Source organism: Suncus etruscus, chromosome 1 (assembly GCF_024139225.1).
Source record: "Suncus etruscus isolate mSunEtr1 chromosome 1, mSunEtr1.pri.cur, whole genome shotgun sequence".
NCBI lineage: Eukaryota > Metazoa > Chordata > Mammalia > Eulipotyphla > Soricidae > Suncus > Suncus etruscus.
In genome coordinates, this window is record NC_064848.1 from 73,541,642 (window position 1) to 73,566,918 (window position 25,277).

A 25,277-nucleotide genomic window follows, 5' to 3' on the forward strand; every position below is an offset into this window, starting at 1 on the left:
ATAAGAATTTTAGATTTCCCAAACTTTGAAAAGGGTTATGATTTTACCCTAGCTGTCCTATAGGTATTTTCAGATAAAAGCATTTTAAGCCACACACATCTGAAATGATGGGGAGAGGAGCCAAAGTATCTCAGGTGCATTGATGATGTTAAGAAAGAACAGAAGTAAATATCTAAGCCAGAGCCAACAAAAATGAAGTCATGAGACCCAAACTTTAACAACCAAACTTAGAAAGGTGCCTGTTACGAGATGGCAGGCTGGGGCAGGAGGAGGTGTCATGGGATGGATTCTGGATCATAGGTGGAGGGAGGTTGATCCTGATAGTGGGATAGGTCTTGGACCATTGCATGTCTAAAACCCAACAGATGAATGGATCTCACAGCTACATCCCACCTTTGGAACTTTGCACCCCCATCCTGAGTAGAAATAGAACCTTGTAACCATGCAGCAGTTGAGGAGATGGCAACAGAAGCTGGGTCTTTCCATAAGCCTTTCTGTGGTCCGCCTCTCAGATGGGAGCTGCTCATTATTTGCTGGGAGGTTTAGATAACAGATGTTATGAGGCAGACAAGCAAGCACACACTCCCCCAGCCCCGAGCATACTGAGCCAGACACACACATACTAGCCAATTGCAATCCCAGGAGAGCTGTTGGAGTGATGGAGGAAGTGTGCTCTGGGGGATGGATGCTGCTCCAAAGCCCTGCTAATGTCTCTGTGTGGCCATGCTGTATTTTCAGCTTGTCATCATGGCCGGGACAGTGCTGCTTGCCTACTACTTCGAATGCACTGACACTTTTCAGGTGCATATCCAAGGATTCTTCTGTCAGGATGGAGACTTGATGAAGCCTTACCCAGGGACAGAGGAAGAAAGCTTCATCACTCCTCTGGTGCTCTATTGCGTGCTGGCTGCCACCCCAACTGCTATTGTAAGTACAGAAATAGACTTCTTTCTTTATTGTCCGATACCTAACTACATTTCCTGTCTGCCTCTCCTCTTTTCTCTCTTTCTGGGCATTCATCAGAGATCCTTGTTAAAGGGATTCCTCCAATACAAAGAGTGGGGCTCTATAACATTGATATTTTCTTGTACAGATAGTTTTTCTTTTTTGCTGTCTGGATTTAAATTGACATATTGAAAGCATATATAAATATCATAAATCAACAGACATGATTGGCTAGTGTGTTCAATGGAGCTCCTATGCTCTTGAAAAACTATACTATGTGGCTGGTGTGTATTCAGAAACAGGCTTGAATATAAATGCTAGTTTTGGTATAGAGACTCAGATCATAAAATGTCCCAAGGTCTGTATTCCCTGCTGTTCTGATTGAACTTCCAGAAAGGCCAGAGATGAGAGAGATCATTTGACCTAAAGTTGGCTAGAATTCATTCTTGATGTCTTTAGCTCGATAGCAAATTTACTTTTATTCATTTTATTTTTCTCTCATCAGGCAAAAGAAAAAAATTGATCAGACAATCTCCAGGATGAATGTTTTAAAAGCACAAAGCTTACAAATCTGTATTAATTGTTATATTTATTTAATGGATTTTATTTGTTAAATTATTGAAACAGGCATATATTAAGTATTTTAAAGTATTAGATTATTTGGTATGGAATTTGAGTTACCATTTCTCTTACCTGCATTGCTTTCCCATCTTTCTAGAGCAGGAGTAAAATTGCTCACTGACATGCAGGATTGTTCAATGTTATGTTCAATAATTGTTTTCTCTGAAAATCTTTTGCATGCTTTAAGATGGCAAATGCAATAGAATGTTGAAGAGAAATAACATGACATATGAATTATAGTACTTGCAGCTCATCTCGTCATTGATCCTAGGCTCAGCAAACTTCTGTAAATGATCAAGGCTGCTGTTGAAATTAAAAGTCATGTCTGATGAAACACAACATGATATATCTAATTGTGACATATCCAATGTGGCTGATGTCAATTTCTAGCTCTGTTTTTTTTTCAGCAAGTCACTCTACTGCCCCCCCCCCCATTAAACATGAGACTTGTGACTCTCACTTCATAGAGTTACACAGGACTTAAATAAATTGATTTGCACACATGCATATTTAGTGCAGTACCTGGCATATTATCAGAGGTGAGAAATAGGGAGACAAAGGACTTTATTGGAAACTCTTCCTTGCCTTCTTAAGGATTACAGATCCACTTCCTCTGTGTGAAGAGAATGTTATGTCATCAAAAACCTGGAACTCACTCCTCTAAGAAGGATGGAAAACTGATCCTGGTATCCCACTGTGCTTTCCTTATCTTTTTACACATCCTCTAGAAATATGGGAAGAGTCAAGGCTTACTCTCACATACCTAAAATTGTGACACTGTAAACTCAGATAAAAGCAATAGGTCCCACTGAGCTGAATTCAGAGTGGTTCAATTGTGGCTCTTTTGGGTGGCAGAGTCAGCAATCAGATGCTTGTTTCTTCCTGTCTTGTTAGCATATCATTTTCTGAGTGATTTACAAATCTATTATTTTTCTCTTCTCCCAACTGCAAGGAAAAACCATTCCTAAGTTACCCTAAACTTATATCTTGTATTTAAATATTATTTTTTATTTAGAAGATAAAGACACAAAGTAAATATATAAATAATTTATATGAACAAAAATTAGTGAGTTATAAAATAATAATAATATTGCTAAATAAAATCAAGAGCTTCTTTTTTATTTTTTGGTTTTGGAACCACATCTAGTGGTGCTCAAGACATACTCCTGGTGGACTTGGGACCACCTGGGGTGCATGCAAGGCAAGCTGTACTGCTACTATGACTCTAGTCCTGAGAGCTGCTTCTTTTGTTGTATTTGGAGAGGAGGACCTCCCACAGAGATCTTATGTAGAGTAGTATGGTGGCCACTCCCCATAATTCTCAGCTAGCCAGATCAGCATTTAGATGAAAAAGCCCAAGAATGTGGTGCTTCTAGGGCCCTGGGTTTCTGGGAACTACGTGGTCTACTGAATCAGTTCTTGGAAGCTGCTAGACCATATTCAGCAATGTTTGGGAATGTGTCGACATTATGTACCCTAACCTTTGCTCTATTTTCCTAGTCCCAAGTGCTACTTCTTGGAAAAGTAAAATGCAGGCCCCTCTCTTGGCTTGTCCAATATAATGAGAGAGGCAGAAATAAAAAAGAAATCAAAGTAAATGGAAGAAAAGATAATGTAAAAGTATAATGTATAAAGGCGTAAGAGTCTATACTATTTTATATTATAAAGTTAATGTCAATAAGTTACTTACATCTCAAAAATTGATATTCTATGAAAATAATTAAAAGGCTTTCAAAATGTGCAAAAATTAAATATTGAATATTAGAATAAATTTTCAATATCTAAAATTTATCTTGCCAATTTGTTAATTTATGTGTTAGTTCCATTGATTTTTCAATAAACAGAAGACTGGAGAGATAGTACAAGGATTAATGTGCTTGCTTTGTATGTGACTTACCTGGGTTCAATCCCCAGTATTGCTATGGCCCTTGAGCACTGTCAGGAATTATCCCAGAGCATATAGCCAGTTTAAGCCCTGACAACCACTGGGTATGGTCCCAAAACTTGTAACTATATTAAATGATTCAGAGTCTAAAAGCAATTCAATGTTTTCAATGCATATTATAAAGCACACAAAATTTGCATTGCAGAAAGCTTGCGTGAATTACCACAAAATTGTCCTCAATAACAATCATGGCTTTACTTGGAAATGTTTGTCCAGGCATATAAGAGAGAATCAGTAACTATTTCTCTTAAAAATAAATATTTCTGGGCCGGGCGGTGGCGCTAAAGGTAAGGTGCCTGCCTTGCCTGCGCTAACCTTGGATGGACCGCGGTTCGATCCCCCGGTGTCCCATATGGTCCCCCAAGCCAGGAGCAACTTCTGAGCACATAGCCAGGAGTAACCCCTGAGCGTTACTGGGTGTGGCCCAAAAACCAAAAAAAATAAATAAATAAATATTTCTATCAAAAGTAGAAAGACTACTCCAAAATGTTTCACATACAAGATTGAACTTCAAATAAATTCCTTCAATACATTAAAAGATAAGCTTTCCATAATAAAGATAGAAGACAAGAATAAACTGTTAAGAAAAATTATTTGACTGTATACATATGCCCATTTCTGAACTCATCAATGACCAAAGTAAATTTTCACAAGACACTGGACAGTGCCCATGGGCTGTCAGTGTTACTCCCTGAGGTGCTTGTGTGAATATGCAGCACTAGGAATCAGACACAGGCCTAGCATGTGCTAAGTATGCAGTCTTCTACTTGACCATCTTCCTGACCCCAATTCTTGAAAAATAGAATATTTTCTTTTCTTTTTTTTTTTTTTTTTTTTTTGGTTTTTGGGCCACACCCATTTGACGCTCAGGGGTTACTCCTGGCTATGCGCTCAGAAGTCGCTCCTGGCTTGGGGGACCATATGGGACACCGGGGGATCGAACCGCGGTCCGTCCTAGGCTAGTGCTGGCAAGGCAGACACCTTACCTTTAGCGCCACCGCCCGGCCCCGAAAAATAGAATATTTTCCTATTAAAAAGTGTTTTAAACAGTTCATGTTGTTAAAAGTACAGGTTTTTTTTCCCTACAATTCTAGTCCTAGACTGATATTTCTTTATGAAAAGCAACTTGTCAATGATATATTGAATTTGATAAATTCAAAACAATATTAATTTCATTTCCTAAAGTAATATTAAGGAAGTAATTCATTTTATATGATGCTTTTGTGTTTAAGTGTGCTTGTCTAAGCAATGGATTTTACTATTATAATTTGGTTTGGGGAATTTTCCTGGCTCAATGCTCAGAGGTAACTCTTAGTGATGTTTGGGGACCATGAGATGCTAGAAATTGAACCCAGTATTCCCACATACATAACACAAGCATTACCTTTTTAGCTATATCCTCAGTATGCCTCTAGAAATCATCTTATTTAAGAAAAACTTGTAGCGAGTTAAATATGCAATGCTGATAAATTAAGTAAAACCCTTATGAGATAGTTACATTTTTAATACTCAATATTTTATTCTCTAAAATTTAACCTACATATTACTATCAACCACAAAACAGAGCACAAAATATCATTTTATTTCCAATTTAGTTAAATATTATATTTGAAGAGGAAATGTGGCTTCACGTCCTTCATTTCATATGCAGATTCATCTCTCATATTTTACATATTTGAATGGTTTTCTCTTTTTTTTAATTTTTTTATTTTGAATTATGAGAACAAAGATGCAAAGAAAGAGGACAAGGTAAAGTTACAGTGGAAGGACAATCACCCATAACATAATTCTCAGAAGAAGTCCCCTTGCTGATATCTTAACTTTGAACTTTCAGCCAAAGAACATTAAGATAAATAAAACAGAATCCATGTACAATTACTTTGTCCCTCAAGTCCCCAGATTGTAGCACATTATAATATTTCTTAACAGCACACAAGGCAATCTAAAGCCATAAAACTTACATAACTCCTTAAACATTAGAGGCATAGTATTTTTTACATTTCCATGTACATGCATATATCAGGGGTAGGATCTCTTTGTATTTAGGCCAAGGTTATTCCTTTCCATGCCTCTCATATTTTGGTGGGCCTATGCAAACAACAATTGCCACTCTAACACTGTTTTTACTGTGCTCCTTTGACTCTAATCCTTAAAATGCACCCACTTAAAATTTGAGGTTAAATGCACCCACTTAAAATTTGAGGATAGTTACATTTTTGATACACCTTTAATAACAGTTAAACATAGTTGTCATCTAATGTTAAAATATTTTAAAGGTCTAGAAAAATTATTGTGGGCATAATCTTTATTTCTTCTATAAAAAAATCTATCTTTAATTTTCTGGCTCTATATCCCGGGAAAAAGAAAAAAAGATGATATGTATCAACTAAGTTGCTAAGTTGATTGAATTAAATTTGAATTCAGAGAAGTATAATTATTTGAATTAGTGCCAAGCTATGACTTCTAAGTTCAGTGAGTCTGGAAATTTAGCATATTCATTGCAGTACCTTAGAAGCTATGCCTGCGGAGTTGTTGCTGCATGTTAGCACTTGAAACTTTTTATCTCTCATTGAGTTATTGTGTTTCAAATATGCCGGGTGCTTAATTTCATGCCCCATTCTTCCCCCTCTCCCCCCCTTTCCCTCTAGTAACCACTCATTGTTTTACCAAGTCTAGGGATTTAGTTTTGTTGTTTCTATATTGTGCCTCTCCAAAATGCTGTATGACTATGCTTTTAAAAATAAAAATAGAAATTCCTTATGATCCAGCATACCACTTCTAGGAATTTATCCAAAGACTATGAAAGTATTAATTTAAGAGGAGATTTATACTCCTCTGTTCATAACACAATTATTCACAAAACATGGAATCAACCCAAGGCATGTAACTTTTAAGCAGGCTGACTTCTGCATTCTCTGATATGTCTGACATCTTGTCCCCACACTGTACTGCTCTGCTGGAGCACAGCAAGGACACATGCTAAAAGGGAGGATGTGATACTGGTCAGTTGGGAGTCTTGGTTCCTTCCAAATGAGCCAGTGACAAACCTAGGATGTGGCTGGCTGAGATCTGAATATGTAGTAATAGACCCAATGATTATTTCCTGTTATATTGCAAGAAAATTCTCAATTTATAGTTATAAATTAAAAGACTAATAAGCAATAAACTTTGACTTTGTAGTGCTGATATTCAATTGCTAATAATAAAGTAATTTTTCTTTCCTTTTATATTTGTATGTATTTTTAAATTCTAAATAACTGTATTAATTACAAATTGAAAAATTATTTTAAAATAAATTTTATGTTCGAATTATCCTAGGAATAATTAACTGATCATACTTTAATAAAACTTGAACATTAATTCTAATAAAAATATGTGTGACCAAAAATAGAAAGCAGAAATTCAGAAAGCATTTTTCTCTCTAAAAAAATGATAAACTTTCATTCTAAGTTTGTCAGCAATAACTCTCCTTTCAAAGATTATAAATTTTGGTTATCTCTCTTCTACCAATTCTTTTCCCCAAATGACACATATAGATACGGATGGATTGACCTGAGAACCTATACTACTGGGGGGCAGTAGTGATGGTACAGCGAGTAAGGCATTGCCTTGTAAGTGGACTACCCAAATTCAATCGTCGGCATCTCTTATGTTCCCCCAAGCCAACTAGGAGTGATCCCTGAGCATAGACTCATAAGTAAGCTCTGAGCATCACTGGATGTGAGAAAAAAAAGAAGGAAGGAAGGAAGGAAGGAAGGAAGGAAGGAAGGAAGGAAGGAAGGAAGGAAGGAAGGAAGGAAGGAAGGAAGGAGGGAGGGAGGGAGGGAGGGAGGGAGGGAGGGAGGGAGGGAGGGAGGGAGGGAGGGAGGGGAAGGAAGAAATAAGAAAGATATGAGAACCTATACTATTATTCTCACAGTTATGGAACCTTGATTCACTAGGTAAAATATGTAGCAAATCAGTAATACTAGCAGGACCCCAACTACATGCTGAAAAATATTATGTAAATGATAATGGTAAGAATAACATCATTTGTTTACATGTATTCTATAGTCCTTGTCTAATTTGTGTTCACCATGGTGCAACAGCCCAGCCAAATAGAAAAAGAATATCTTTTCCTAGACAAAGTGAGTGGGCATCCAATTCCTTTTACTTCATTGAAAGTTTTAAGACTTGACAGGGTGGAATGACTTGCTGAAGATCTGAGCTAGTTCTGCCATGTGATTGGACAGATGGCCACCCATTTGGTTCCACTTTTATTTTCTTCCCAAAAGAGGTGCATTGCTAGGAACCAGCGTTGATTGCAGCTGATGGGTTAATGGCAGAGAATCAGATGGCTGTGGAACCTTGCTGTTAGTACTTGATCTCTCCCTAAACCCTGAAAATAAGTAACAGCGGGACACAAAACAACTCTTCTGATTCCTACTGGCAATTCCTGGGAGGAAAGAGCTCTGCTCATTTCTTCTGTTCCATCTTAAAGAGATATGCCTTGTCAAAGAGCAGTCTTTGTTGAGCACTATGGTAAGTGCTTAACTCAATACAGCCTCTGCTCAAGAGCTTGCATCCATTCGTGCTACAGACTCATTCTTTCTCTTGATTTGTCAAGACCACAGCCAGTTATGCCTGCCCTTAGTCACGATTTGACTTCTAGTGACTCATCTGGTTTACTCAGGCTTAGCTTTTTTGTCTTTAAATAAAAGGAGAAGTTGTGCTGAATGATATTTAGGAAGTTTTCAATTCTAAAATTTCAAGAATGCTGATAAGATTGATAAAATCAAATACCCAATTTTCATCTTTCTTTCTGGAGTTTATTTCTACACCTCTATGCTTAGTCAAGTAATTCACAGAATTAAGGTATTTTTATATTGTGGTGTAGACTATGGGGTGCCACAGTCAATGATGTTCATAGCTACTCCCAGCTTGGTACCCAGGGAACCATGCAGTCGTTAGGAACAAACTCAAGTCTCCTGCATGCAAAGAATGTGCCCCAGTCCATTAAACTTTCTCTTCAAACCCCAAAAGTTTATTTAATTCCTTTTTAAACTCATTTACTGATTTCTTAGGAATAGAAAAACCACACTCCTTTTGAGTTTTTGTACAATAGTAACATCGACCATTTATTTTTTCAAAAGACCTGTGTTGAGCTATTTTTGCACATTTTCAAGCATATTAATCTTAGAAAAACCTAGCACCCTGCTATGTTTCTCTGTGGAGGGGTTTCACCAAGTCCATTCATAAATGCAGAGACCTACAGGAAAGGCAAGACAGAAAAAACTCAGTCCTCTGTTTGACCTGCCATTTCCTATTTCTTCTTCCATGCTTTGCTGTCAGCAAATATCAGCATCAAGGAGCCAAGCCACAGCTGTCTCAGATCTTTAGGAACGGTTAGAGCTTACGGGATTTATAGTGTCTAGGACTGTTTATCCAAAAGAGGTGGCCCCCCACTTCAAAGAAATCTACAGGATGCCTTCTGACCAAGTGGAAACTAGCCACCAACTGCCTCAGGCCTCCAGAATTAACTTCTGTCTACTCTAGTCAAGGACTGAGCGCCTGTTTGGATAAGAGGATTTAACTCAGCAGAGAATCTGATTTACCTTGATTTGATCTCAACCCCAGTGCCACAAGGCATGTGAAAGCGCCTATTAGACTTTTTTCTTGGTCTCACAACAAAGTGACAGGAGAGTATTTAGTATGGAGGCGGCAGAATCTATGACTCCCGGCCCCAGAGCATTGAAACAACTCACAGAGTGCATGCAAGTGAGCACGCAGGCCTGGCGGAAACTCATTTAGAATGTGCTGGGAAAGGAAGAAACAAACGCAATTAGATAGAAAGGCACAATTCGGAGGAAATTGTGACTCTACATTTGGGAGGGGTGAGAGTGGATTTGGGACCATAAGCTCTTACAGCAAGTGTAAAAGGCCGAAAGCACAGCGTGGGTCACAAAGTGCGCTCTCAATGAGCGTCTGTTGGCTGGCTGATGAGGGCCGCAGCTGCGGGAGCAAAGGAGACATTGTAGGACCCCATGCTGCCTTCTAATCTCCTCTCCTCTCCCAGGCTCCAGTCTCATCTGCTAAAACTCCTGTTAACACTTTACCACTCACATCTTTAGCTCACCCTCATATAACCTTGTTGTTGTTGTTTTTCTGTTGAGGGTTTGTTCGTAGTTTTTTTTTGTTTGTTTTTGTTGTTGTTGTTGTTGTTGTTTTTGGCCATTCATGATCATAGTTTTCTATTGCTAATGTACATTTTTTCAATGTATACTTGTTATGGAAGAGATTTATAAATATCAACCATACATAGTTGTACACAGGGAAAACAACATGAAAAAGAAAATTTATTTTCTCATTTGCTGTCCATACTGCAAAATAGAAGTGCTTCATACAAATTATTTGACTCCTGATGCTGTCCCACAGAGATGTGCTTGCCACCTTTGAGATGCACCTTCTTCTGAAGGATGACTAGATTATTGTGTTTAGGAGTTTTGATCAGTTGATTCTTAAAAAGTAAATCATTGTTTGTTTAAAAATATATGATAACAAATTTACCTGATGATCACAATGAATTCTCTTTTTATTGAAGATAGTTCTGCTATCTTCAATCTGAAGTTTCATTTCTTTTATATCTACTGACTAGAAAGAATAGAAAAGCATAGAATACAATGCTTATAAAGGGAACTATGCCACTTTGGACTACTTCTTATAATAGGTCTCAAGTAAAGATATGACACAAGTAGGATAAAACAATCCCCTCCAGTAAAATTTCAGGAGACCCCAACCCTCAAAATATTTTTTTTGGTTTTTGGGTCACACTCAGCAGCGCTCAGGGGTTACTGCTCCTGGCTCTATGCTCAGAAATCGCTCCTGGAAGGCTCAGGGGACCATATGGGATGCCGGGATTCAAACCACCATCCTTCTGCACGCAAGGCAAACACCCTGCCTCTATGCTATCTCTCCAGCCCCTCCAAATAGTTCTTATCCTTGTTGCTAAAGTATTTTCAAAGTGCCATCATCCAAAACTACTTCCATCCCATAGAAGTCTTTAGCTATCAAAGGCATCAGAAGTGTCACTTAAACTTACTTGCAATCAAACAGAAGTCAAGTGCTCTTGAGCCAACCAAAGCTCATTAAGCAAGTGGATCAGCACTCTCTTTAGATCATTTGTCAATAGCACTCAATGTACAGATTAAAGTGAGTATGAAGACGTTGACAGTCAAAACTAGTTAAATTAGTGATTTTAAACAAAAACCACCACAAAATGCACTTCAACTTGAGACTGTTCTTGTCTATAGAAACCTACTAGGGGAATGTTGAAGCATCTAATAACCCCAGAACTGAAACCATCTTGTACGCTAAACTTGGGAATTGTGGAAAAAATTTTCTCCTCTTTCTCAGAAGAAAATTTGATTGTCATCCTCTGTTGTTTTTTATGAGCCCTGGTGACAAAAATAGAAGATGTATTGACTCTGGTGTAGTCTGCATTAACCTTGTCTTAAGGGAAAATTACTTGATAGCTACAGAGGTCCATGGAATTATAAAAGTGAATCAAGACTGGAAAAATATTACAAGAAAGCACGCTAGACTTGGAGAGCTTCTCCAATGGGGCCAAGAGTGAAGCCCTAATTTCAGTTTTAATTAACCAACCCTCTAATATGATCTTCTATTGTAAATGTCTGGATTGCAAGCTTTGTATGCAGGAGGTCCAGGATCATATGGTCCCCTGAGCAATGCCAGGAGTGACACTTCCACCACCACACAAACAGTACTATTACTACTAGTAGTAGCCCTTAAACACTGATTTGTGTGTCACAAAACCAATATATGTTAGAGATGATGCACATTAGTTGCTTTCTAGTATAGCAGATGAGAAACTGAAGCCAAGAGAAGGTTGTGACAAGACAAATCATCAAAAAGAAAGAATCAGACACGTTTAATTACTTTTGTAAAGTCATACATAAAGAAATAAGAGAATTAGAATTTCTATTCCACTTAGATTTAGGAAACAGCAACAGTGTTGTTATTGTCTAAACCTGAGCCACCCAAATAAAATATGTAAACCAAAATTTTATTCTCTCTGTCCATAGAGATTGTGTTGGGGGTAAGGTGCTTCCCTTGCACACATTCACTGACCTGAATATTACCCTCCAGAAATGTTTATGCCAGAAATAATCCCTAGAATAGAACCTGGAGTAAGCCTGGATCACAGCAAGGTATGATAAAAACAAAACAAAATAGAAAAGCCACATTCCAGAAATTTTAGGGGTCCTCTGTAATGACAACCACATATACTATTAGCTAATTCCTCTCACAAGTTTCTGGAGACTGGTTATAGCCTGTCTGAAATACAGGCAGGTGGTGGGGGAGGAGAGAGATGGGAGCATTGGTGGTGGGAAAGTTGCACTGGTGAAGGTGTTTTCTTTTTTATAACAGAAACCCAACTACAAACATGCTCGTAATCATGGTGCTTAAATAAAGATATTATTAAAAATAATTAGCCATTAAAAGAAAAATAAAGAACTGGTAAGCAGAATCATTTAATGTCCATCATTTCATCCACCTTATAAATTCTAAAACAAAGAAAAATCTGAAAACATTTCTATCTTCTTTTATTTATATCTCTTATTTATCATTTAACAGAACTGTAGAAACATTGATAAAGAAATAGTCTTAAAGATAATACAGGAAAACAAAAGGGTAACACCAACTGATGCACTGTTTCAAAGTTGTTTATTTGCCATGAATTTTTTTATTATTTCAAAAACAACTAGATCAACATGAAAATTATTTGTTTACTTGAAGTATATTTACTATTCTCCAAATGTCTTAATATCACTTGGACTGGTATTCATCATAGCTTGGGAGTAGGAAGGAATGCATTTCTAGAATTCAGCTACAGTTCATTCACTGCCTGATCAAAGATTTGGCCTTATAATTTGTCATCAGAGATTATTCTTGTTTGCTCTGAATAATATGACGTTTACTAGCCAGCAATCAGAAAGGCCATCATAGGCAGGGCAACCAGGACCAAACACATGGTGTATGTCACATGCCCCAGCTGGTCTCTGAGCAACATAGTAAAGCAGAGTGTGTAGCAAAGATACAGATGGAGGAATCCAGTTATTGCCAAAACCAGACTCATAAATCTGATATCAAGCACAAAATGGCTCTTTCGCTCACATTCTCTCTCTCATGCTTGCTCCTTTTCCTCCTCCTCTTTCCTACTTCCTTCCCTTCTCTCACTCAAGTCTAAAATGATAGCCTCCATGGGTGAAGAAATATACATGATAGGTAATATCCTATGTGTGTCTGATTAGTAAAATAATGGAAATTAACTATCACCACTCACTGGAATCTGAGTGATGCATTATTTTACCAGGAATTTCTCTGGAAGTTACTCTTCACTAAAATCTGGGTATTATTCTTTTAGTTATAAAATAACCCTCTTTGTCACTCAATATATTTCAGGCATTGTCAATAACTAGATTATATATTAGTATATATTCTTCCTCAGAATTAAGGAAGATACTCTTACCTGATCTTATTTTAAGCTCCACACCTCAACTTTGACTTGAAAATTATTGGTTATTAGTAACAGTTTTTATACTTTCACCTTTGACATGGAGTCTTGGTCATTTCACATATGAATTTATTTGACTCCTACACCCTCTGAGTAACAAGTTGAGTTTGCACTGCTGTGCCTTGGAGTGACTGATTTTATTTAGACTTTTATATATGTATAAATGTGCACAAATTTTTTAAGAAAGAATAGCCTGTGTGTAGTGGTCTTTTTTTTTTTTTTTACATATTTTCACTTTCCTTTTTACCTTTTTAGTAAATAGGAGGGAATTTCAAGGACACTTCTAGAATTTAAGAAATTATTTTTTAAAATTTTATTTTATTGAAACCATTGTGATCTACAGAGTTCTTCATAATTGAATTTCAGATACACAGTGAGTCAGGATCATTCCCACCACCACTGTTGACCTCCCTTTACCAATGATCCCAGAGTGCATTCTATACCACCACCTTTGCCCCCCTGGCCCATTTAAGTTTGTTGTTAAAGTTCTGATTTGCTTCCTTCAGAGAAATTAGGGCCATAGGTTAAGAAGGTGAAATTTTTGTATCATACGGCAGCTCAATTCTAAGCTTATTGAGAACCCCTCATACTGTTTTCCATAGGGGTAAAACCAGACAACACTACCACCAGCAGTGGATGAAATTTCCCTTTCAACACATCCCTGCCAACACAGATTGTTCCCAATATTTTAGATATATATCAACCTAGAATTCTTTTCTGCCTGTACCTCTCCAATACTAATCTGCTGATCTCCCTCTGAAAAAATTCTGTGCCACTTACAATCTGCTTGTCTGGCCTTTTCAGGGTCTCACTGTACTTTCCTCATTGATTTCTCTCTGCTTCAGACTACAAAGGATTACATTATCTAATACATCTGTCCAATCTATGTCTGGCTAAGGATAGATAATGTCTTCTAATTCCAAGTAATTTTCACTTTTTAGAATGTTATGGGATAAATTTATTGTTATGTTGATGGAAACTAAGGTTTAATGACTGCATTGTCAAAATAATTAGCTTAGGCCTATGTAATCATTTTACTTTGATTTTTCTATTATTAAATAATATTTTGCTTCATATGCCTTTTCCATTTTATACCAATGTCAATTAGAACCAACAGTTTTTCATGTCAAAGGTACACTAGTCAGATTTTATTTATCTCCAGGGGAGGTGGGCAAAAGGTTAGAGATCACCCTAAAACTTAATCTACAGGAATGTTAAAGGATGTAAGACAGTACACATAAAATATTCACTCTTTTGTTCTTCCTTCTGAATAAAGTTTGTTTTGTTTCATTGGGGGGTTGTCATATCCAGGGATGCTCAGGCATTTTTTCTGGATCAGGAAACACTGCTGGAAGTTCTTGAAAGACCAAATGTGGTGCTTTTTAAATAAATAAACCTGGGTCAGCCATGTGCAAGGCAAGCACCTTAATTATCTCGCTGGCCCTAAAAAATTTTTTTCTTTTTCTTTTATTTTTCAGATTCACTTTACTTTTATTATGAACAAAACACAACTCAGATCAGTACAACTAACTTGAGAATTGATATTAATAGAAATTATTCCAAAATTATTCTTAGGTCACAAATAACTATTATCCCACATAAAAAGGAAAAAAAAATTCTACCCAATCAAGGAAAAGGTATCCTGTATGTTTCCATGGCAACAAGTTCATGCATTCTCAGATTTTGTCTGACTAGTTATCCATTACTTATCCAAGAAATTCAGTCTCTAAGACAGAACCATGTATAATGATGAATTCAGGATACATGGTTCTCAATAGTGATGGGGGTATTTAGATATGCTACATCCTCCTTACTTAACTGTGGAAGGTTATAAGTGTCCAAGAATTTATCCATTTCTTCTAGGTTCTCATGTTTAGTAGCATAAAGTTTCTCAAAGTATTCTCTGATTAACCTTTGGATCTCTGCAATATCTGTCGTGATCTCCCCCTTTTCATTTCTAATATGGGTTATCAGGTTTCTCTCTCTCTCTTGTGAGTTTTGCTAATGGCCTATCAATCTTGTTTATTTTTTTCAAAGAATCAACTTCTACTTTCGTTGATCTTTCGGATTGCTTTTTGGTTTTCTACTTCATTGAGTTCTGCTTTCAGCTTTGTTATTTCCTTCTGTCTCCCTATTTTTAGGTCCTTTTGTTGAGCACTTTCTAATTCTATGAGCTGTGTCATTAAGCTATTCAGGTAGATCCCTTCTTCCTTCCTGATGTATGCTTGAAAAGCTATAACTTTACCTCTCAGGACTGCTTTTGCTGTGTCCCATAGATTCTGGCAGTTTGTATCTTCATTATCATTTGTTTCCAGGAAAGTTTTGATTTCATCTCAGACCCACTGGTTGTTCAGTAGCAGCCTGTTTAATTTCCAATTGTTAAAGTTTTTCTTCTCTTTGCCTTTGTAGTTCACATCTAATTTCAGAGCCTTTCAGCAAAGGTAGCCTGAAAGATTTCTATCCTTTTGATTTTATGAAGGTATGTTTTATGTGTCAGCATGTAGTCTATCCTGGAGAATGACCCATGTACATTGGAGAAAAATGTGTATCCAGATTTTTGGGGGTGGAGTGTCCTATATATATCTACTAGTCCTCTTTCTTCCATTACTCTTTTCAGGGCTAGTATGTTTTTGTTGGGTTTCAGTCTGGTTGACCTATCAAGTGTTGATAGGGCCGTGTTGAGGTCTCCCACAATTATTGTGTTATTATTGATGTCTTCTTTCAGATTTGTCAGTAATTGTATTAGATAATTTGCTGGTCTCTCATTGGGTGCATATATGTTTAATAGTCTCATTTCTTCCTGTTGCACATATCCCTTGATAAGTACATAGTGTCCACCTTTTCCCTTACAACTTTTCTGAGTATAAAGTTGGTGTCATCAGATATTAATATGGCCACCCCAGCTTTTTTAAGGGTGTTGTTTGATTTGATGATTTTCCTCCAGCCTTTGATTTTGACTTTGTTTGTTCTGACTATTCAGGTGTGTTTTTTGTAGGCAGCAGAAGGTTGCATTCATCTTTTTGATGCATTTTGCCACTCTGTGTCTTTTAGTTGGTGAATTTAGTCCATTGACATTGAGGGAGATGATTGTCATAGGATTTAATGTCATCTTGGTAGATAAGTTTGCTGTGTTTGTTGGTCTCTCTTGTCTTAAAGTAGACCTTTCAGTTTTTCCTTTAAGGCTGGTTTTTCATTTGTGAAGTTTCTGAGCTGTTGTTTGTCCATAAAACTATGTCTCTTTCCTTCAAACCTGAACATGAGTCAGGGTGAGTGCAATATTCTCGGTGAGGAACACATTTGATTCAGTCTTGTCACAATACCCCACCACTGTCTTCTGGCCTTGAGAGTTTCTTGTGACATGTCTGCTATAAGTCTTAGGGATGGTCCTTTAAATGTAATTTCCTTTTTTGATCTTGCTGCTTTCAGAATTCTATTTCTATCTGTGGGATTTATCATCGTAACGAGGATGTGTCTTGGGGTGTTTTTCTTTGGGTCTCTTTTAGCTGGTACTCTTCGGGCATGCAGGATTTGATTGCATGTAGTCTTTAACTCTTTGATGATGTCTTTGACAGTTGATTCTTCCTGGAGATCTCCTACCTGGGCCTCTGGGACTCCAATGATTCTTATGTTGTTTCTGTTGAGTTTATCAAAGACTTCTATTTTCATCTGTTCACATTCCTTGAGTACATTTTCCATTGCCTGATCATTTGTCTTAAGGTTCTTTTCCAATTTCTTCTGCTGTGTTGAGTTTTTCTGCATCTCATCTTCCAGCACTTTAATTCTGTCCTCAGCTGCTGTTACCGTGCTGGTGAGGCCATGCACTGAGGTTTTCAGTTGAGCTACCATGTTTTTCAGATCTGTTATTTTAGTTTGGAGTTTTCTGATTTCTGTCTTTGTTTTCTGTTCAGATCGATCTATGCTTTCTTTGAGTTCTACAAACATCTTCCTCATTTCTAGTCTAAACACCTTATCCGAGAGGTTAATCAGATGGTTGTAATTTTTTAGGTCATCCACACTATCGTCTTCATTCGCTGTGCATGGTGTTTGCCTGCGAGGTTTCCCCATTGTCACACTTGTAGTGTGATTTTTTTTCTGCGTGTTGTGGTGGGGTTCATTGGTTAAAAAGAGTGCACAGTTGTGAAGTGAAGCGGAGTGGCCATGCTCTTCTGGAGCCTCTGGGAGAGCCATTTTCTGGGCCCTTTTCGGCCCACTTCCAAGAGGTTCAGGAGACAGGACAGTGGAAAAACACACACAGGCAACACTTATAGTTTCTCACCAAAATTTTGTTTCTGAATAAAAATAGCTGTTGAATTTGTCTTAATGTTAAGAACATAGAAAATATATTAAAAATATGTTTTAAATGCTGAAGACTCATGGTACAACAGTATAGGATATTATAGTTTAGTAGAAATGGAACTATTATACCACCTTCTAATGCTGCTCCAGATACTGTGGGCATATGCCCAAGATCTTTATTTCATTCATAAAAGGCAGGGGGAACATCTATGAGTGATTCTAGCTTTAAAATGCTAGCTTGGGACTGGAGAGATAGTGAAGAAATTAAGTCATATGACTTGCATGTTGTTGACTCAGCTTTGATCCACACACTGCTGAGTATAGACCAGAAACCTAAAATAAAAGTAAATAAAAATTCACAATTTCAAGTTCTATAATATTATATATTATATAATATATATTACTCATAATATGTATTATATATAATATTATATTTGTATCTATTTATTTTGTGCAAGACAATATATATTGACAAGATAGTATACACCCTATACTACCTCTCCAGTTTGTTCATATACCACTTTATGATGCCATCATTTTTATTCATCTCAAAAGATAATATATAATTACATAAAAATATAATGCATGAGAATTATTAAAAGATTGCTACTTCTAATAAAGTACAACTGTAGCTCATAAAAGCATTTGTAATATCACAATCTTTTGGGGATATTTTGGAATTAGTAAAATAAAAATACTGCATAATAAGAAGTGTGGATTCAGTTGCTCTAGATACCAATTTCAGTGCCACCTCTTTGATAAAGTTTGATGCTCTGAAAGGTGAGTTATTTAGCCTTGCACAAAAGCAACAATAATGTCTACATGAGAGTCTTATGAGCACAACTTAAACTATGATAAAGAATATAATTTCTAGAGATAATGGTAATTAGCAACTTTGTTTTTATTGATGGTTCTCAGACTGTAACTGGTAACTTCAGAATTGTTAATATCTTGTCCAAGCCCTTGACTTATTTTAATTAAGTATAAGATTTACTAATCATTATAAGAATAATGAATAAATATATCATGTAGTCTCATGAAGGATCTTTTAATCAATAAAAGGTCACTAAGATTTAACTGCATTAGAAAAAGATAACAAGAAAAATACCAATGATAAAGAGACTGTCAGCCAATCCAGAGTAGAAAAAATATAGTTTAAACATGATAGAATAATTTATCATGTAAATAATGGTATAAACCACATAATCAAGTAATAACTTATAGTGATATGCATATATAATGCTTTGTTGTGTGCTTTGGCTATCATTGTTATTCCTCATATTGCAAATTCATTTGGGAGTTAAATTCAATTCTTGCAGTAACTTATTTTGAATTATATTTACAGTATAGTACTTAAACTTATATTTTATACCATCTTACAATATAATTTTATAGCCTGAATACTAACTTGTTAATTATAACCTTTTGTAATTTATTTGATGTTTGATACAAACTAACTTTCCATCTTTATAATATATCTTTACAGGACTTTTATTTAAAAAGATGTTAAGCCACTGTTTTATTTTTCATCAGAGAGCCCTCCGTTTTGATATTTCTTAAACATTCCTTCCCCAGATTTTTATTGGTGAGATATCCATGTATTTCATAAAATCAACCAGAGAATCTCTGATTGCCCAGGAGAAAACAATTTTGACTGGAGAATGCTGTTATCTGAACCCTTTGCTCCGAAGGATAATAAGATTCATAGGTGAGTACAGGGCCATGCTGAACTGAGCCCTCAATTTTAGAAAAACTTTACTAACATACTTCATAAAAAAAACTAAACTAATTTATGGAAGTGCCAACTGTCAATCAAAAATTGCTTCAGAAATAATCCAGAAAGGACATAAACTGAATCATGTATCAAATTTTTCATTTTCTAAGTGAAGCCATAGCATATTAAATATTTCTCATGTTATGTATTTTAATATTTAGAAGATATTACCATACATCTTTTAACTGAGTCAGATAAAGGTGGAAACAGAAGGAAAGCTCAATAAAATAAAATTTAAAATCATCAAATTTCCTGACCAAGAATTTGCACCTGGTAATTTTGTTATACTGAGAACTTTTCAAAGTGTGGACATTCTTAATCATTAGGTTCTTGAAAACAATACCTTCACAGATTCAGGAAACAACTAGTTGTATTAGTATCCTTGAGAAGGATTGATCATGGTATACTATAAAAATTTCTCCTTCTAGGACTTTCATTAAACACCGATGGTAAAATAGATATAATGTTTGAGAATGAATGGGTTTACATAGCATAGGGGTCTTATATTGCTTATATGATTAATAGTCAATAAATAATTATAGTATTTTGATAAGATCATAGAAAAATCTAACTAGATTTTTATAGGAGCCAGATGATCACCCAAAGTGTAAATATCATGAAACTACAACTTTTTTGTGGGGGCGGGGAATCTGGGCCACACCTGATGGCACTCAGGGGCTATTCCTAGTCTTGCACTCAGAATCGCTCCCAGCAGGGCTCGGGGAACGAACCCTGGTCAGTCCCAGGTTTGTGCAAGGTAAATGCCCTACTGCTGTGCTATCACTCCAGCCCCAGTGAAACTATTTTTAAAACTTGAACAATAAAAAAAGTGAGTATCAGAATGAACAGGCTCTCAACTCTTTGGTTTATTATAATCTTTATTTCACTCCTTTCCTTTGAAAGAAAATGTTAATTTTCTCCTTCCAAAGACAAATGGTTGGATCAATACATATATGCAATAATTTGTATTGGAATGGGAATGAGGAAATAAGAAGAGCTGAGAGCCTAAGAAAATTTAATTCATAAAAGCTTCCCTTAGCATTCAAAGTCTAAAGTACTTCCTGTGTTATATTACAGAATGTCCTGTAGTGACAGTTAGCAGAAGGCTTATTGGAGAACCTCTGATCAGCAAAATACCATTACTGTCTAAATAGTTTTTTCCAAATGATAATAATTTTCAAATATATCCAGAATTTGGTTTCTTCTCATTATAGTTAGTAGATAACAAATCATAAAGGATAAATTAAGACAAATAAGAATATTTATTGATTTATTTTAATTTATTACTTTACTGGATCAGACACTTGATATACATTATATAATATAGTCACCTATAAAATAGGGTATAGTCCTAATTGTGCAGATGAGGACTAATAGAAATAGGATAAAGTAACTTTTTCCAGAAAGGATAGGAGTAGACAAGGAGAGTCAGAAACATGAGGGATTATGAATAAACACACACATATAATGTTTAAAGACAAGTTTCTTGACTACTGCTTGATCTTCTATCTGTACAGGTAATTAAAATAACTTATTAAAAATTGAATATTATAATTAAGTGTAATTGTCTTTTCAAGTCAGTCATTTTTACTCATCAAAGATAATACATACCAATATATAACTCATCAAAGCTAAGACAGGATCCATAGAACGGAAAATATTAACTGACATCTCATTTATATAGATTTGCCTATATTTATTAGCAAAACAGGCTTTGCTCCCTAAGGTATATTAGAGAATACACCACCACCCAGGAATGAAGCTTGCTAATTGCTTATTGCAGAACACCAGATTCACACCTGAGTCACTGCATTGAATGAAGGCATGTTACAGGAAGAACACTATTAATGTAGAAATTACCCAAAGGAGCAATACTTTCTTTTCTTTGTGATCAATGACACATTTGTCCCTTTGGGTCTATCAAATAAACCAACATAAGCCAGTAATAGTTAAATAATATGAGCTCAATTTCAGTAGCATGAGATACTTTTCATAGAGAAGAGATCTTAGACTAAGTATACAGTGTGCCGGCAATATAAAAACCATAGGCTACTGCAAGAAATAGCATAAAAAGGGAAGAAAGATTGTTGGGCTTACTATATAATTTTATAACAGCAGAAATGTGACCAGTTAATTAATTCATAAACATGGAGGCCACCCTAAGCCATCTGGGAACTTGTTAGCAATGTAAATTCTTACACCTCATCCCTTATCTACTGAATTTTGAGGCCTCATAATCTGTGTTTTGCAGCAAATCATCTTAGTTCTTCTAATGCATGCTAATGTTTGTGAGCCAGAAGTTTAGACCTTTACAATTTCTTGCCCCTTTTTGGTCTGAGAGATAATACTGTAGGTAGGGAACTGGCTTTGCACACAGCTGGCTGGGCTCAATCCCCAACACCACATATAGCAAGAGTGATCCCAGAGTACAGAATCAGGAGTAAGTTCTGAGAACCATCAGGTATATCCCCGCAAAATGCACCAAAAAATTCCTAATCCTTTATAGGATTCCTTTATATCTTACTTTCCAACTGGACTTTACTTACCTAAACTTCACAATATCAAGATGCATTGGTCCTTTCTTTGTTTTGGTTTGTTAGTGTGTGCTGTTTTGAGGCCACACCCAGCTATACTCTGGGCTAACCCCTTCCTCTGCATAGGTATCACACCTGGCAGATCTCAGAGGACCATAATATAGGGTGCCTGGGAACTAATGGGGGTTGTTTACATGCAAAACAAGTGTCCTATCTGCTGTACTATTGCTCGGCCCCCACTAACCATTTTATGAAGGATTTTATGGAGCAAAAATTTGACTAAAGTGTTTGCCTGCTTTAAAAATTTTAATGATTCCTAGTGTTCAAGTTGATGCCTGTTCATATGCTATTCTTTCTGCCCAAAATATCCCATTGTCGCACCTTAACCATTAAAGCTGGCCAAACCCTACTCATTATTCAAAATGTTGCTTAGACACTTTCCTCTTTATAAATCCATAGATCTACCTCTTCTTCCAGGACTCCATTCAGTCTTATACCTTTTCTAGGCATTTATCATATTATTGTAATTACTTGTCTGCTACTCTTTATAAGTACTCCTTTTGAGTCCTTGAAGGCTATACACTTTTCATGTTGCACTAGCTACATATTGCAAAATGCATGGCATATAGTAGCTTTTTAACACAAATTTTTAAATGAGTAAAGAAGCAAGAATGAATTTCTGCTTTTTAAATCACAAATTTGCCCAAACTGCTACAATTAATGCTGTGTCTTAAATACTCATTTTCCTCCTGCTTAATTAACTTTATTACTAGTCTTCCATTAGTCCTAGAAAATTAAATTGCATTAAGTAAAAAAAAAAAAAGGTCAGAGTGTCCTATTATGATTTTTTTCATATAGAGTAGTAGAAGATAGGGGAGGAACCTATTTATCTTGAGAAGGGTAAACTTGCTTTTTCAGAGTGCCCAAATTCTTTTTTTCCCCCACAGAAATAGCAAACTGTTTGAAATAAAGAACATTTAATTAATTAAAGTTTTTATTTGAAATTAAGTGAAATAAGTAGTAGTCAAAATATATTAGAAATGTTATTGTAAAGAGCTTAACAACTTCTTTTTTTCTAGTCCAACAACCACCAAGATACATAACATGCAATTGGCAATAGAAAATAACAGCTATTTTAATTAAAATGAAATGGCATGACCTTTATATTGCAGTTTATGTGATCATTTTAGAATTCATTACAAATACTATTTTCAAATAAATGTAATTGGTTTTATGTTGCAAAATGGCCAATGTTTTGGAACAATGATTTTTTCTTAAAAAAGAAAGCAGTATTCTGTCAAATATGAAAAAAATCTTGGAATTTTTATACACTTTTGGTGAAACTAGGTTGATACATGTGTTCTACAGTTTGGTAACAGTTTATTAGCCTTAAAAGTAATTTTCCATTATTTATTCAAAATTACAGGGGCCAGAGTGGTAGCACAAGCGTGGGCATTTTCTTTGCATGCACTAACCTAGGATGAACTGCGGTTTGATCACCCAGAGTCCCATATGGTCCCCCAAGCCAGGAGTGATTTCTGAGTGCATACCCAGGAGTAACCCCTGAGCATCACCAGGCATGACCCAAAAAGCAAAAAAACAAACAAACAAAAAAACTTGAAATAATCTAGTATAAAGAACTTGTCAGAGTTATAGATTAGTTTAATAAATTTGAATTATGATATCATAATATAAATTAAAATTAACAATATTTTTAAAATAAGGCTGCTCTTAAATTATAACCCCCAAAATAGTATTTTAGGGCTGGAGTGATAGCACAGTGGAGTGGATATTTGTCTTGCATGCTGCCCACTGAGTTCAGTTCCCAGCACCCCATATGATCCCTGGAATCTGCCAGAAGTAATTTCTGAGTGCAGAGTAATTTCTGAGTGCTGGTTGTGGCCCAACCCCCAAAACTTATTTTAAATAATTTTTAAAATATAAAATATTAACAATATAATATATCAAAAGAGAAAACTTGATGAGCATATAACTATTCAATTTTATAATTGAATATATATTCATATAATTATTCATATATAATTATTCAATTCAATTCACATAATTATTTTATAACAAAATAGTAAACCTTAAGTGTAATTGCATGTGCATTGCTGTGTATATGTCACATATAAAAAAGCTTGAAAAGAAGTATTTTAATTGTCACTTCTAAGTAGAATTATGATAAATATTTTATATTTTGCTTTAAAACTCTATTGTTTCTTTTCTGCAATGGGAAAAATAAGTGGGGAACATACTCAGTTGTGTTCAGGGACCACATCTGGCTCTGTTCAACAGCTGTGTCTGGAAGTTCTTGGGGACTGTAGATGGTGTCAGTCTTGAACCAATTTGTAGATTCCACCTGTGAGGCAAGCACCTTAAAGACTATGCTGACTCTCTGCCCTCTCTTCTGTTCTTTTTAATTTTTGGAACAAATGTGTATGATTTTAAAATTATAAAAAGGACTACATATTATTTTTAAAAGGTGAAAGTGAAAAGCCAATTTAGGATGGCCAAGTTTTTTTTTTTGTTTTTGTTTTTTTTTTTGTAGTCTTTAGTGGAGAAAGCTGTGTTCTGAACTTAGTTTAGCAGTGAGGGTTTTTATCTAAAGTCTGATTTGCTCATAGTTCAGAAATTCTCTTCTCTTATCTGTAGGAAAGAATGAATGAATGAATCTAACTCCATCCCATCCATTTAAATTAAATGTTAAATGTAAAATTGGCAGGAGTAGAGAAATCTAAAGGAAAATATTCAAATTAAGTTGTATAGTTACCTAAAGAAATTTTGTGTAAACCTTGAGGGAGAGGATTTAGTTTCTCTAATTTACAAATTCAATATATAAACTTTGCCTCAAGATTCTTCTTATTAAAAAGAAAAATCCCTAACAGCTAAACTCTTCAGCCATTTCTAAACCATTGTTTAATCGTTAACCTCTATTTCCATATGATGAGAAGGAAAAGAAGAAATTGGCTAAACTAATAAGTTTGACCACATTTTACAGAAATATAGTCAAATAATTAACACACTTTAGACTACTTTAGTAGGAATGGAAGTTTTGTCCAAGGTGCTGCTAAATGCTCCTGCAGGTGGCACCAGAGATTGAACCAGGTTGGCTATGTGCAAGGCAAGTATTACCACCCCCATACTACCGCACTGACACCAAAAAGTCACATTTTTGGGACGAATTTAAGGAAAACTTTATTATAATCTTTGAATTCAGATACAATCAACTTGAGTATTTTCTTGAAATATGCTTTAAATATTTATTAAAATATTTATTTATTTAAAATTAAATCTAATGAATAAAGAGAAAGAGTATTTGGTATAGGCTTTTGTTTGGTATAGAGAAGGAACATCAATTTCCCTTTCCTCAATAACCTCAATAATAAATAAAGAAAATAGATTCAAACATGCTAAGATTAGACTGTTTATTAGTACCCATAATAATCTGTCATGCAGAAATTATTTATTATGGACTTTTCATTTGGGATTACATAGTGGCATCATTATTATTGCTAATAAAATTTTAATTAGATTTCAAGCAAGTCATGACCATTTAGGTCATGTCTAAAGAAGAGATGGTACTGG

The 25,277-nt window shown here is 35.6% G+C and overlaps 1 protein-coding gene across 1 annotated transcript in view; it reads left to right on the plus strand.

Moving 5' to 3' along the window:
* The window catches only part of PLPPR1 (phospholipid phosphatase related 1), a 257,000-nt gene extending 236,691 nt beyond the window's left edge, over window positions 1-20,309 (plus strand). Inside the window, exons 3-5 of the mRNA XM_049773255.1 lie at window positions 739-927; window positions 18,957-19,089; window positions 20,233-20,309. Of these exons, the coding sequence (XP_049629212.1) occupies window positions 739-927; window positions 18,957-19,089; window positions 20,233-20,309 (399 nt within the window). The remainder of the gene's footprint in view (window positions 1-738; window positions 928-18,956; window positions 19,090-20,232) is intronic.
* Window positions 20,310-25,277: the final 4,968 nt, after the last annotated feature.